The sequence below is a fragment of the Molossus molossus genome, unplaced genomic scaffold (assembly GCF_014108415.1).
Source record: "Molossus molossus isolate mMolMol1 unplaced genomic scaffold, mMolMol1.p scaffold_m16_p_12, whole genome shotgun sequence".
In the NCBI taxonomy this organism is placed as follows: Eukaryota; Metazoa; Chordata; class Mammalia; order Chiroptera; family Molossidae; genus Molossus; species Molossus molossus.
This window is the reverse complement of record NW_023425347.1, coordinates 16,899,215-16,913,773: the sequence shown is the minus strand read 5'-3', so window position 1 is coordinate 16,913,773 and position 14,559 is coordinate 16,899,215. Positions and strand designations below refer to the sequence as shown.

At 41.5% G+C, this 14,559-nt stretch overlaps 1 protein-coding gene and 1 pseudogene across 1 annotated transcript; both read right to left on the bottom strand.

Annotated features, from left to right (window-relative positions):
• Positions 1 to 244: 244 nt before the first annotated feature.
• Positions 245 to 350, bottom strand: LOC118627459 (annotated as a pseudogene).
• A 5,005-nt stretch (positions 351 to 5,355) lies between these two features.
• LOC118627253 (uncharacterized protein C12orf31 homolog) lies at positions 5,356 to 8,736 on the bottom strand. Its single transcript, XM_036257536.1, has 2 exons — positions 8,684 to 8,736; positions 5,356 to 5,686 (listed from the first exon to the last, which is right to left on the bottom strand). The coding sequence occupies exons 1-2, from the start codon at positions 8,734 to 8,736 to the stop codon at positions 5,356 to 5,358; spliced, it is 384 nt and encodes a 127-aa protein (XP_036113429.1).
• Positions 8,737 to 14,559: the final 5,823 nt, after the last annotated feature.

Here is a 14,559-nt window from a genome sequence, read left to right as displayed (position 1 = left end):
ATCAGATGAGGAAGTGTAAGTGGGAGAGTGGCAGAGCCTAGAGCAGGAGCAATAGTAGTTTCGAGAAAATGACTTCAGTAACGGTGGCTGTCCATTTGACATGGAGCACATCCGTATTTGGGGAAGGACAAAGACTCCCATCTTGGATGTTGGGGGGGGAGATACACCACAGAACTTATATGCATGTATGCAAAACCAATGGTCATAAACAACAAAGCTGGGGGTGGGGGTGGGGCGATGGGGAGAAGGGTGTCAATGGGGCAAAAAGGAGAAACATCTGTAACAAAAACAAATTAAAGTGATAAGAACAGATACTACACTTGATGTTAGCCAAAAGGCCGAGAAGCAATAAAAAACAAATTAATAAAAATAATTAAAAAAAAAAGAGACTCCCATCTTTGGGGAAGAGTATCTAGAAGGCAAGAATAGAAACGAATCAGACTCATTCACAGATCTAGTCTTTACAGCATGTGATTCATTCTGCCTGTGTTATTCTTTGCCTGGCAAACTCCTCTTCATCCTCTATGCCCAATTAATTGCTGCCTCCTCTGTGAAACCTTCTTGGACTATCTTGAGGCAGAATTAGTTCTTTCACTGACACCTGCATTCCATCCCTGGCTGCATGCAATGTATTGTAATTTCTCTTTATTTAGTACTGTACTGTAAGTGGGCTCCTCAATTAAGCTAGGGACTAGCTTAATGCCTTTTGTATTCCTGACATTTAACACTGTGCACAGAATATAATAGGTAATTATCAAACGAGTGATGAAACGAATAAATGAAATATTGATCATTAAAAAGCAGTTTAAGAGCTGTAGCAGAAAAGGGTGAAATTCTGACATATTTAAGTTAGACACTCACAGAGAATGGTGGAAGAAAGGAGGTTCCCTTTGGAAACTCTTAGAAGGTTGTCTTTGTGGAAGGAGATCTAAATCTTTAAGCTAACACCAAATATGAAGGAGAACTATGATAGTTACCTGAGAATAGCTCAAGAAGAAGGGTGCAGAGACGAGCATGACATGTTAAATGAAGCCGAAAGCCAGAGCCCCGAGAACCTGAAGGTCAGGAAGTCATGAGAGTTGTTCTTTTCCAGATTTTTGGGAAACATTTTATGATGCAGTTATATATTGCAACCATGAAAATCTTACATAGTCAAGACTGATTGTTCCATAGGGCTCCATGTCCGAGGTGTATTCTCAGGCTGCAGGGGCATTAACATGTCAGCTTTGGGGCATTTTTCTGGGAGCTGGTCTTGCAGCCGGGCCAATGCCATTTTTCTATTGTTTCCCACCTGTCTCAGGACAAGTGGGAAAATGAAAAGTTATACTGGCGATAATGCTGCTTTCCTCCACTGTATCTCAACGATTTCGTAGTGTACTCTCTCTCAGTGGTTCTCAACCCAGGAGAATTTTGAGCCTCTCCACTGTCCACTTCTTCCATTAAAGCGATGCTCACAATTTCCATTTCTGAGGTTAAAATGAGAATTTATCAGTATTTATTTTGCATTTCAAATCTGCACAAACAAATTAGTAAGTTGTTACACTGTAATTCTTCAGGGAATCACTAAAAGAACAGGACAGCAAACAATTCCTGGGACAAAGGCTTTATCTCGCCGCTGTTTCCCCAGTTCCGTGATGTGCCACGTGAGGGAGCCAGACGACTCCTTTAGAAAACAAATGGGATGCTTTTGGTTTTGTGGAAATTATACCAAAAAGAGTCACAAGATGGTGCCAAAAGATTCCTTTTGAAAACCATGTGGTCAATTCTTCCTTTGGCGTTTGAGTTGTAATAAAAATACCTCTGGTTATCATATTTAATTGGAACAATACAACACATGAGGTCAAGTGCAAACATTTCAATTCAACATAGACCAAATATTTTTCTCTGTTCTAGATCCTAGTCATAGGAAAACTCCTGGGGAAAAATTTTCTGTTTGCATTAATGTATTCGTTTTAGTAAAAGAAAATTTAAAAATTAAATCCCATTTCCCTGAGAATGGTTTAGCAGCCCCATCGCACACAAAGGATGAGGTTCTGGGGATCTGCTATAAAGAGCTCCAGTTCCCTGTGTTGATGGATTCCCGGGTGACTGCTTTGGTGACTCCTGCGTTCTTTTCCAGGGTAAGTGTCCACCTGAGCAAATGTGAGACAACTCGGACAGCACGCGGCAGGGCTTTCCGGAGTCCTGGGCTTTGTTTTTTTTTTTTTAAAAAAAAGTTCCAAGTGTGATGTTAGACAGGCATACTGGGCCATGGGCTACCAAAACCTCAGGTCCCGGTGCCTGTCTCCTTCGGGGTCTGGGCCGAGCCTGCAGAGCCGCACGTAGCCCCTCGACATTCCCTGGGCTGGTCAGCCCCGCCCCCGTGGGGAGGAGCCCTGAGGGACACCAGCCCCAAAACAGAACGTGTGCATCTTTTTGAGAGTGTGATGTAACAGCCACGGGAAAGGGGACTTGGAGTCTTTCCGATGGCCCAGTAGAACTATTCAAATAGTGACGATTCCTTGGAAATTGTGTTCTCAACTTATCTTGTTTTCTGTCTTTCATACTCATGTAAAAGATGGCTGAGGAATAATAATGAAGAGAGAGCCTTGAAGTCTGGAAACAAAGAGTCCCAACTTGGTCATATCAAAATTGCGGAGAAGGGTAGAAAGCAGGCAAGAGAGAGGAGGAGGAGGAGGAGATAACGATGGAATGACTGCTCTGTGCTGGCAGAGTCTCAGCACCCACCCAGTGCTGCCAACTCATTTAATCCTCCAAAGAACCCAACGGGTTTGGTGTTTTTACCTTCATTTGACAAATAGGCAAACTGAGAATTTGAGAAGTTATTTTTTTCAAGATCACACAACTGGTAAGGGGTAGAACCCAGGAGTCAAACCAGATAGCTAAGAAATGTCAAGTATGTGGAATTTTAATAAAGGTCGACAGGTAACCATCCATAACCTTCACTATTTACTCTGTGGTTGTTGTTGTCCGAGGAGCATACAGAAAACAGGTTATTTGCTCTCTGTTGCTTTGACGGAAGGGGCAATGACCACAGAGGATAAGTATGTGACTTAGACTCTGTCCAGGGGAGGGGACTTGCCTCTTCTCTGAGAAGGTCTCAGGATGCTGGGTGGTCTCCAGGTTAGAGTAGAAGCTGCCTCCCTGCTCTGGGCCCTGGCCTACCTACTGACAACTTCCTGGCTTCCTCCAAGGTGGTAGCTTCCCTCTACTGTTTATTAATATGTTATCAAAAGAAAGTGCTTGTAAACAACTAGAGTGCATGAACTATCTAATTAAAGTAATTAAAGTAATAGCTTGTGAAAAAAGCAGTAAAACTAATTATTATAGAGTATCCGTGTGGGAAGACGAAAACTGCAGACATTCTTTAGGTCTAAGCTGCTCCATTTGACACAGAAAAACAGCGCCAGGCCTCTGTTGGGAGGGTGTGGCTCCTCCCTCCCAACAGAGAGTCAAACTCTCCTGCTTCTCGCCTGCTTCTCATCTCCATGGTTAGCTTCCTTTGGGCAGGAGCCATGTGTGTGAGTGACCCTCCAATGCTTCTCACTCCACATTGTCCCTTGTAGTCAAGCACCTGACATTTTTCTTTTTAACGCAAAGAATCATGAAAGTTCCGAATCTGAGAGCTTCGGTACTGATAGGACCTGTAGACCCCCAGTACAATGACCCAGAGGATGCAAGACTCCTTTCGCGAGCATTGCCACTTGAGCGCTAGCCAGTCTTTGCTTGAGCACCTTCCAGAGACAAGGAAGTGATGGCTGTGTCTGTGCTGACCGCTGTCAAATACCTCTTCGTTTTTGTTTTAAACTGCACTCTGTCCCTTTATTGTCCCACTATAGCTCCTTCTATCCTTTGGGGCCATAGAGAATAAGAAAAATGCTTCTTCTACATATTTGAGGGCATGTGTGTGTCAGCTCATGCCTTCCCAGTTCCAGCACAAAACCTACTAGGTGTCCCACCCCCCAGGAGTGGAGCCCCAACTGAAAGGTCCCCAGGTTCACCTGAAAGGGCTCAATGCAGTGCCCCCCCCCCATCCCAGAGGGAAAGAGCAGAGTCTTTGCTAGGAGGAGCACAGTCATGCCAGAAGGGAAATGGGGTGAACATCAAGTTCAAAGATAAAACAGGGAGCCGAAGAAGGATATCAAACAGTAAATCTGTCCGCTCAGAGAGTGAGGAGTGGATGAGAAACAGGGAAGAGAAATAGGTCCAGAAAGGCAATTCAGAACTAAGGCCACAAATAGTAAATGTTTACAGGGGCTCCCCTTTTACACGGTGATTCATACACATCCTGTGGCCATGCAGGGCCAGATACCCTCAATGAAACATAGATAGTTCAATTCTTCATCACAGGACAGGCTATTGAAACTGCCTTTATGATCCATTCCAGAATATTGTTGAACAACCCATCAAGTAACTGTCATTGGTTGGTAGAATCCTCAGACTGGCACTGGAGCATGGCCAGAGGCCGAGGGGAAGGAGCTGCAGCCCGGAAAGAGGGATGAGCTCACTGGTGAAACATCATCCTGCAAGAGCCTGGAGGAAACTGTTGAATCCATAGTGCGAGAGAGAGGTTGTCTTTGCAAAGGAGTGGGGACGCAGTGTCCTCGGAAACAGGAGGGGAAGTTATATGGAGAAGAAATGGAATAAGTTTTTAGTGGGAAAAGGGAAATTGAGGATGTTTGGCCTTCCTACCACCTCTTAGAGAGAGCTGGCTAAGGGGGGCTGTGGTCTTCAGAAGGTAATGCTTCGAAGGGAATAGAGTGTCAGCCAGAGATGATGCTGAGGAAGTAAGGAGGGTGTGCGTTCTCATCCTCAGACTGACTACAATTTATTCATCGCTATAGCTACTGTCATTTCCCAAATATGGTCTCCCTTGATTGATTGATTGATTTTTTTCACCAAGGAAAATATTTTATTCAAGTTCTCAAAACAAATTTGAGGTGTCATGTTGGGTTTAAATTGAAGAAATAGACCCAGCTAAAATATGGAAAGAAAGTTTTCATTTGGTGGGAGCTGAAATCAGTGAACACCTTCTAGTCAAGGATCTGTCCCGTATGGCATTTGTAAGTTTTTAAAAGTCTACCAGACCGGCCCTGGCCAGTTTGGCTCAGCGGTTAGAGCGTCGGCCTGTGGTCCGGAGAGACCCGGGTTCGGTTCCCGCTAAGGGCATGTACTTCGGTTGCAGTTTGTCCCCGGCCCTGGTTGGTCGTGTGGGTGGCAGCCACTCGATGTGTCCCTTCACATCGATGTTTCTCACTCTCTCTCCCTTCCTCTCTCTCCCTCCCACTCTATCTGTACAAAAAATGGAAAAATATCCTCGGGTGAGGATTAAAAAAAAAATTAAAAAAAAAAAGTCTACCAGGCCGGACCCTTAGCCGCCTTCACTGCCTTTGCGATGTATTCCCCCTTCCCTTTCTTTCGCTTTGCCTTCGGTCTTTTTCTTTGCCTCTGGTTCATCCAAATGGGGTACTGTCCATTCTGGTCTAGAAGACTCTTTTCTTTTCTCTTAATATCAGTCTCCATTTTCATGTCATCTTTTTCATCTTTCACCACACACTGGGTTTTCTCTTCAGAATGTTTGGGGACCACCACGGTTGCTATCTCTTGAACATCTTTCATTAGAACATCAGTATCTACTTTAAGAATACTTTTAAGTCTGATAAGCTTTTTGGGGGCATTCTTTTTTTTTTCTTTTCTTTAGTTTTTGCAATTTTTATTAATTTATTTTTGCTACAGATGTTTCTCCTTTTTCCTCCCTAGACACCCTCCTCCCAATTCCTCCTTCCCGCCAACAGTGCTTCTTTCTGAATGCATTGTTGGTGATGAGGAATGGGGGATGATTAGGGGTAGTACGGATATTTTTCTTTTTTATTATTATTATTATTTTTAATTTTATTTTTGTTACAGATATTTCTCCTTTTTTACCCCATTGACACCCTCCTCCCCATCCCCCCAGCCCCATCTCTGACTTTGTTGTCCATGTCCATTGGTTATGTGAACATGCATATAAGTTCTGTGGTTTATCTCTTCCCTCCCCCCACCACCCCCTCTTCTGAGGGTTGTCAGTCTATATCCTACTTTCACGTCTCTGGGTCTACCCTATTCCTCAAACTGTTATGTTCATTATATTCCATAGATAAATGAGATCATGTGGTATTTGTCTTTTTCTGCTTGGCTTGTTTCGCTTAGGTTAATACTTTCCAGGTTCCTTCATGTCATCTCAAAGGATAAGAGATCTTTCTTTCTTACAGCTGCATAGTACTCCATTGTTTATATGTACCACTGCTTTTTTATCCATTCATCTACTGATGGACACTTGGGCTGTTTCCAGATTTTAGCTATTGTAAATAGTGCTGCTACGAACATGGGGGTACATATATTCTTTCTGATTGGTGTTTCAGGCTTCTTAGGGTATATTCCTAGAAGTGGGATCACTAGGTCAAATGGAAGTTCAATTTTTAACTTTTTGAGGTAACACCATATTGTTATCCATAGTGGCTGCACCAGTCTGCATTCCCACCAGCAGTGCACTAGAGTCCCCTTTTCTCCACAACCTCGCCAACACTTGTTGTTTGATGATTTGTTGATGGCAGCCATTCTGACAGGTGTGAGGTGATACCTCATTGTTGTTTTAATTTGCATTTCTCTGATGATTAGTGATGTTGAGCATTTCTTCATATGTCTCTTGGCCATTTGTATGTCCTGTTTGGAGAGGTGTCTATTCAGCTCCTCTGCCCATTTTTAATTGTGTTCTTTGTCTTCCTTTTGTTGAGTTGTATGAGTACTCTATATATTTTGAAAATTAACCCCTTATCTGATGTATCATTGGCAATGATGCTGTCCCATACAGTGGGTAGACTTTCCATTTTGATGGTTGTTTCTTTTGCTGTGCAGAAGCTTTTGAGTTCGATGTAGTCCCATGTGTTCATTTTCTCCTTTGTTTCTGTTGTCTTAGGTGATGTATCAGTGAAAATTCTGCTGTGTATGATGTCCGAAATTTTGTTGCCTACATTTTCTTCTAGAATTTTTATGGATTCACGGGTCACATTTAATTCTTTTATCCATTTTGAGTTTATTCTTGTGTATGGTTAAGTTGATGGTCTAGTTTCATTTTTTTTGCACGTACCTGTCCAATTTTTTCCCAACACTATTTATTAAAGATGCTGTCTTTACTCTACTGTATGCTCTTGCCTCCTTTGTCAAATATTAATTGAGCATAATGTCTTGGGTCCATTTCTGGGTTCTCTGCTCTGTTCCACTGGTCTATATGCCTGTTCTTGTGCCAGTACCAGGCTGTTTTGATTACAGTAGCTTTGTAGTATAACCTGATATCTGGTATTGTGATCCCACCCACTTTGTCCTTCTTTTTCAAGATTGCTGTGGCTATTCGGGGTCTTTTTTGGTTCCATATGAACTTTTGAAGTATTTGTTCTAGTTCTGTGAAATATGTTGTTGGTATTTTGATGGGGATTGCATTGAATCTATAGATTCCTTTGGGTAATATGAACATTTTAATGATGCTAATTTTTCCAATCCATAAACAAGGTATGTGCTTCCACTTTTTTATATCTTCCTCTATTTCTTTTTTCAATATCCTGTAGTTTTCTGCAAATAGGTCCTCTACTTCTTTGGTTAAATTTATTCCTAGGTATCTTAATTTTTCTTGCTGCAATGGTAAATGGGATTTTTTTTTAGTTTTTAGTTTTTCTTTCTGTGAGTTCATCATTGGTGTATAATAATGCCATCGATTTCTTGACGTTAATTTTATATCCTGCTACTTTGCCAAATTCATTTATTAACTCTAGTAGATTTTTGATGGAGTCTTTAGGGTTTTCTCTGTATAATATCATGTCATCTGCAAATAATGACAATTTCACTTCCTCCTTTCCAATTTGGATCCCCTTTATGTTTTTTCCCATGTCTGATTGCTGTGGCTAAGACTTCCAGTACTATGTTAAATAAGAGTGACGAAAGTGGACATCCCTGTCTTGTTCCTGTTCTTAATGGAAATGTTTTTAGTTTCTGTCCATTGAGTATGATGTTGGCTGTAGGTCTTTCATATATGGCCTTTATTATGTCGAGATATGATCCCTCTATTCCCACATTGCTGAGCATTTTGATCAGAAATGGGTGCTGGATTTTGTCGAATGCTTTTTCAGCATCTATTGATATGATCATGTGGTTTTTATTCTTCATTTTGTTTATGTGGTGTATCACATTTATTGATTTGCAAATATTGTACCAGCCTTGCATACCTGGAATGAATCCCACTTGGTCATGGTGAATAATTTTTTTGATGTATTGCTAGTATTTTGATTCGATTTGCTAGTATTTTGTTCAGGATTTTGGCGTCTATGTTCATCAGGGATATTGGCCTGTAGTTTTCTTTCTTTGTAGTGTCTTTTTCTGGTTTTGGAATTAGAAATATGCTGGCCTCATAAAATGAGTTTGGAAGTCTTCCTTCTTCTTGAATTTTTTGAAATAGTTTGAGGAGAATGGGTGTTAGTTCCTTCTTGAATGTTCGGTAAAACTCCCCCGTGAAGCCATCCGGGCCTGGGGTTTTGTTTGCTGGGAGAGTCTTGATTACCTCTTCAATCCTTAGTTGTTATTGGTCTGTTTAAGTTTTCTGTCTCTTCCTGGTCCAGTTTTGGGAGACTATGTGTTTCTAGGAGCATTCTGTTTTCTCTTTTCAGCATGCATCTTCCTTTTCCACTTACTCCGTAAGCTTTTAGCCATATTTTATCTGAACAGGCTCACCACTCGCAACTCACATGCTCACGGAGACCGGAAGCCCTCCCTTGACTTTTAGAACAATCCTTAAGGTAGGTTTGCCGAATATCCCATTTTTGAAATGAGGCAACCAAGGCACAGAGAGGTTTACAGCTACAGAGCTGCACTTCAAACCCAGGTTGTCTTAGTCTAGAGGACCCTTCTAGAATACCCAACCTTTCCCACTGCTCCTTACCAAACTTATGTTCTTACCAAGCCTTGATCTCAATTCCTCAATCTGTTTCTCATTCCTGGCTCCAGGCTCTCTCAGAGGTTTTCCCCATGTCTGAAATACTGTCTTGCTTCCCTGTCTGCCAAGAAAACCATTGTTCCATCACCTCTCTGCAAGGATTTCTTTCTTTTTTTTTTTTTTATCCTCACCCGAGGATATTTTTCCATTTTTTGTACAGATAGAGTGGGAGGGAGAGAGAGGAAGGGAGAGACAGACAGAAACATCGACGTGAAGGGACACATCGAGTGGCTGCCACCCGCACGACCAACCAGGGCTGGGGACAAATTGCAACCGAGTACGTGCCCTTAGCGGGAACCGAACCCGAGTCTCTCCAGACCGCAGGCCGACGCTCTAACCGCTGAGCCAAACCGGCCAGGGCTCTGCAAGGATTTCTTAATGCGCACCTTTTCTGTGAAGTCTTTTCTCTCTCTCTCTTTAAAATGTTTTTATTAGAGAAAGGAAGGGAAAGGGAGAGAAACACATCCATGTGAGAAACATTGATCAGCGGCCTCCTTTATGCCCCCTGCTGGGGATCAAGCCCATAACCAGGGCATATGCCCTGACTGGGAATCAGTAGCAACCCTTTGGTGCAGGGATGGACGCTCAGTCAACTGAGCTACACCAGCCAGGGAAGATCTTCTCTTTTTAGACAAATCTCTTACTCATGCATAATACATAGGTCTTCTATCATTGGATGCCCAAACCTGTGGGAACCTTTGTGTCTACAACGATGTCAGCTCCTTAAGTCTGTTCGAGTGTTAAAGCAGGGAGGGTTTGTTTAATCTGCTCTTAATCCTTCCTTTCTAGTCTCTATACTATGATGTTAGTTAACAAGTCACATTTGAAGAATATGTTAATGATGCAATAAATGTTTAAAATTTTTTTTTTCTTTATTGATTTTAGATAGAGAGGAAGGGAGAGGGAGCGAGGGATAGAAATATCAATGAGAGAGTACATCAGTTGGTCACCTTCTGCATGCCCCCCACTGGGGATTTGACCCACTACATGGGCATGTGCACTGACCAGGAATCAAACTGACAACCTCTTGGTGCATGGGTCAACACTCAACCACGGAGCCACACCAATAAATAAATATTGTTGTGTCTTTTCCTAAGGCCAACCTTCCATCATGGTCTACTTTAGATTTTCTCAGTTCACAAAGGAGTATGTATAATTTGATTATATACCCTCTTTGTATTGTTTACCAGTCTTCTCTATAAATACAAATGTCAAAAATCCACTACAAGAATTTAATGGAGGTGGCTTTTCTTCCAATTGGATTGTTTTATTTTTCTGAACTCATATAAATAGGCATTTAGTAATTTCACCCTGATGCTTCTAGCTATTTTCTGTTTTCTCCCTGGTCCATTTCTAGAAATGTGCTAGAGTTACTTGGCTCTGTTTCCCCTAGTATCTCTGTCTTTCCAAACACTGCATTAAGGCAGCATTAATCTCTGCAACTTTTCCTTCCCACTCAGGAATGTTTCTTCTTGAGTCGTATTAATTTATTGGAGGGAAATTCCTAATTGCCCTTCATTTATCACTCTTCTGACACTGTTTCCACTCCTGACACATTTCATTGGCTGCGGAAGGCAAGACAAAAAATATTAAAATAAAGTAAAGTAAAATAAAACCTAGTTTAATTTTTCAAGTTCCTGAAAGTTCCCCCTCACCTATGGTCACTTTTAGGTATTTGAAGAATCTTTTATTGTTCTGGCTCTTCCTAAGACCAACCTTCCATCCCTGTGTACTTTAGATTTTCTCAGTTCACTTTTACACCCTCTTAGTATTGTTTCAAAGCTCCCCGCCCCTGGAAAAAAAACAACAAAAAGCTTCTTTTAAGTGTGGTGGCTGTATAAATCAAGAGCCTTCTGCTTTTCTCTGGTAACTTTTGGTCATTCTTATTCATTTATTAGTTTGTCTAAGCAGTTCGTTCATTTCCTGGACAGGGGATTTCTCAGAATCCTTCATTTGCCTTATTATCCACTTAGCCCCTCAGTCAGCCCTTTGTAATAGCATCTGCTTCTTCTAATCCTATTTAGTATCTTCATCTACTTTGTAATAATCTCTCCTCCTTTTCAATAATGTTAGCTGCCCTGGTTCGTCCTTCTGCTTGCTTTCTCCCATGATTTTAACATCTTGGTTGGTTCAAGTTGGGCTTCCTCTTAGCTTTCTTGCCAATCAATTTTTCTCTGTACCGCAGGCCGACGCTCCAACTGCTGAGCCAAACCGGCCAGGGCCTGCCAATCAATTTTTAAGAATGAGTCAACAACAATTTTATTTTGGACTCCCAGTAGATCTTTTTCTCTCGTGCCAATAATAATGTGTGATAAATACATTGATTGAAAATTCTTATTTTCATGAAACAACCATCCTTTTTTCTATCACCGCTTTCTACTTATAGAATATTTTCTCTCCTTATAAGTCATTTTGATAGTTATAAAAATTACTTTTAAACACCTTTATAGGTTTAAATTTTTTTTTCAGCCCTGGCCAGGTAACTCAGTTGGTTAGAACATCATCTCAATATGCCAAGGTTGCAGTTTTCCATCCCCGGTCCCGGCACATACAAGAATCAACCAATGAATACATAAATAAATGGAACAACAAATCACTGTTTCTCTCCCTTCCTCTCTCCCTCTAAAATCAATCGTTTTAAGAAAAATAAAAATAAAAAATTTCATTTCCATGAATACTTTTTTCTTAAACTATCTATACTTGCTAATTAATACTCGTGCTGTGGATGCTTCTTGTAGTTTCTGATGGAAATATGTTGCTTACTGATCCAAGCTTAAACGTTAGCTCTTTTAGGGGTGGGGGCCAGGTTTTTCTGGACTAATCACGAAATCATTCTTACCTGGAATTCATAATATTTGTGCAACAATCTCAAAGAGCTGCGTGAATAAAGATAGCTGCCTTGGAGTTTGACACTCCGAGGTGTGAAAGAGTTAAATTGGGAGCCACAGCATCCAAACAATAGGGCCCCGGCAGCACCTGAAAGAAAGCCGGCATTCCTAAGTCCCTTCTCCCAGCCATTTCTCCCGACTCCTCTTTTGTTGCAGGCTCTCGTTTCCTCTGATTGTAATTCATTCTGTATTCCTTCCTGCTCCGCTGTCTTGGCTAATTGTTCTTTTCCCACACTGCTGGGTTTTCATTTCCTCTAGTTATCGCCTTATCACTAATGTCTACACTTCCTCCACTCTTTCTGACCTGTCTCCAGCTCCCCACTGCCTTTCAGGGACCCTGGCAGGACTGCTTCACTTCCACTGTGCCTTGGTGTGCCGGTCGCTGCAATGGGGGTGTTCTCTCTCCCTTTCCTTCCAAGGCAGCTGCATCAAAACCCAGGCATTCTAGGGCCGCCTTGCCAATAACGGAAGATGGATACGCCGAGTCCTGTCGTTATTTCAGTGGATAGTCTAGTTGGCTTCACTAGCAAAGCTGGAGGCTGAAAGGATATGTCATCCTTAGTGGTTTTGTTTCCCCTGGTGTTGAACTTTATGAGAGAATTCAGCAACACAAATTCTCCTTTTTTCTGTGTGGCACATTCACTGCAGGAGAAATTTTCTCTGTGCTCTAAAACTTTGGGTAACATTTTGAGTAAATGTACTCTGTTTTCTTTAAGGAAGAAGAATACTTTCTACCCTTGTGTGTTCACAGCCTGGTGCGGTCCCAGGAACTGCACCATACTGCAGACTTGCAGACTCGCAAATCCAGTTTATGGGGGGTTAAGAGGGGAACCTTAATTTTTTAAATGACAACCCATGTCTTCTAAAACTCTGTTGCCATTATTACATTGAAAGAGGGGGAAATCAAATATTCAATGTAGAAGGATCCTTCCCTGATGTGAAGAGCAGGAGACACCATTCAAGTTTGCTCTTGTTTTGTTGGGTTTTATTTTGCTCTTGCAAATTTGCTCCTCCTTTTTCCTCATAGTGCCTGGGGGTTGGGGGAGGACCCATCCTCCAACTGAGGAGGTGGAGTGAAGCCTTTGTTTTAAGTCCGTGGTTCTGATTACACCTGACAGGGCTGAAATTTGATTCCCACAGAGCTTACTCACACTTTATCTTCTTCCACCAGTGATGGCTACACCAGGAATGCAGCAAAAGTCGACACTTTGATTCAGCTTGTATACTGCTGAGTATGATAACAAAAACCCAAGTTCTTTTTTTTTTTTTTTTTCCTTGAAATCAGCTTCAGGGGGAGTTCTCCCTTCCATCTTTTTTATTTTGGTCAACACAGCAAGTTTTCTTCTCAAGGCTAAATCTTCAGGCTCCTGGCTGAGATTCTCATAGTTCAGGAATAATCACATTTAATAAAAAAGTCTGCCTGAAAAAAGACCCATATAACCTGAGCTGTAGCAATGACTTTGTGGTATTTGGATTCATGTCTGTAAAAATATTTGGACACCAGATGGTGGATTGTTAGGCGCATTTATCCCAAACTAAAAGTAAAAAAAAAAAAATTCACACACACAAAACATGGCAGGGGGAAAAATCATCATTCAGTTTTTTTCCAGTCATGTTGCGTGAGTAATGGTAAAAGCAACAGCTAAAACAATAAGATTACTGTGCTGAATTCTTAATGCGTTGTCGGGAATAAAGACTTCAAGTCGTGCTGAAAATATTTTCTCCCTCTGAATAATGCATACCTTAAGGACAACTCACGTTGACAGCTTACCAAGTGTGCATATTTTCTAATAAACAAAATCATCCTGCTGGTGGAGGAAGCTATATGGGGTGACCTATCCCCTACCTACATAAGGCTGGTTTGGGAAGAAGCCAAATTAAACACTGAGCCAACAGCCTAGGGCCTAGTCTTTCATCCAAAATAGCTTTTACTCTGCAGGTTGGTTTTGTTTTTAACAGTCAATTCTCAACTATCTACTCTAATGGGTGGGGAGGCACAGGATGAATAAACCAAAACAGGATAATAGAAAATGAAATTTATATTTAACTGTGGAATGTATGATATGTTTGTGGGAGGCTTGTTATTTATGTCACACGGTGGTCACGCTCCATGGGGCTCTGGCTGTCCACTTGTTGTTTGTGCTAGAGCAAACGGGAACTGTTTTCTGAAGGAAGTCTGGCTCTTGCCCATGGCTACGCCTTTGTCCGCCTCTCTCCAGAGGTAGGTCTCTGCAGACACCTGACCTGGTTAGGAACCTTCGTTTTCACAGGCAGATGCCAAACTCTTAAGTGTAGCTATGCATCTAATCAGAAATATGGAGTTTCAACACGTTGGGTCTCTGCCTAAAAATTTATCCTTGATTTCTCTGCTGCTTGAAACTTATCGAAACTTGATTGTTGAAAATAAAATTTATGGAAGAATGCAGTCCATTGTTTCTTTTCGATATTTTCAACTTAATCTCTGAATCAAATTATACCAAGAACTTCATTTTGAACTATATCATTTATTCCCTCAGAGAACTGTGTTTCTGAGGCTGTCACTTGGCTGTTATGCCCTAAATTAAGGCTCAGTAAATGACAATATAAACGTGGGCTTCTTGCAATATCTTGAGAAAAATAATTTTCTGGGACTCGAATGGGAGGATGAAAAGT

Coding starts and splice junctions, on each gene's coding strand:
- LOC118627253 (XM_036257536.1), bottom strand. CDS start 8,736: ATGGCTAAAAGCTTACGGAGTAAGTGGAAAAGGAAGATGCATGCTGAA. Junction 5,687..8,683: donor AAGATGCATGCTGAAAAGAG/AAAACAGAATGC, acceptor AAGAAAAGAAAA/AAAAAAGAATGCCCCCAAAA.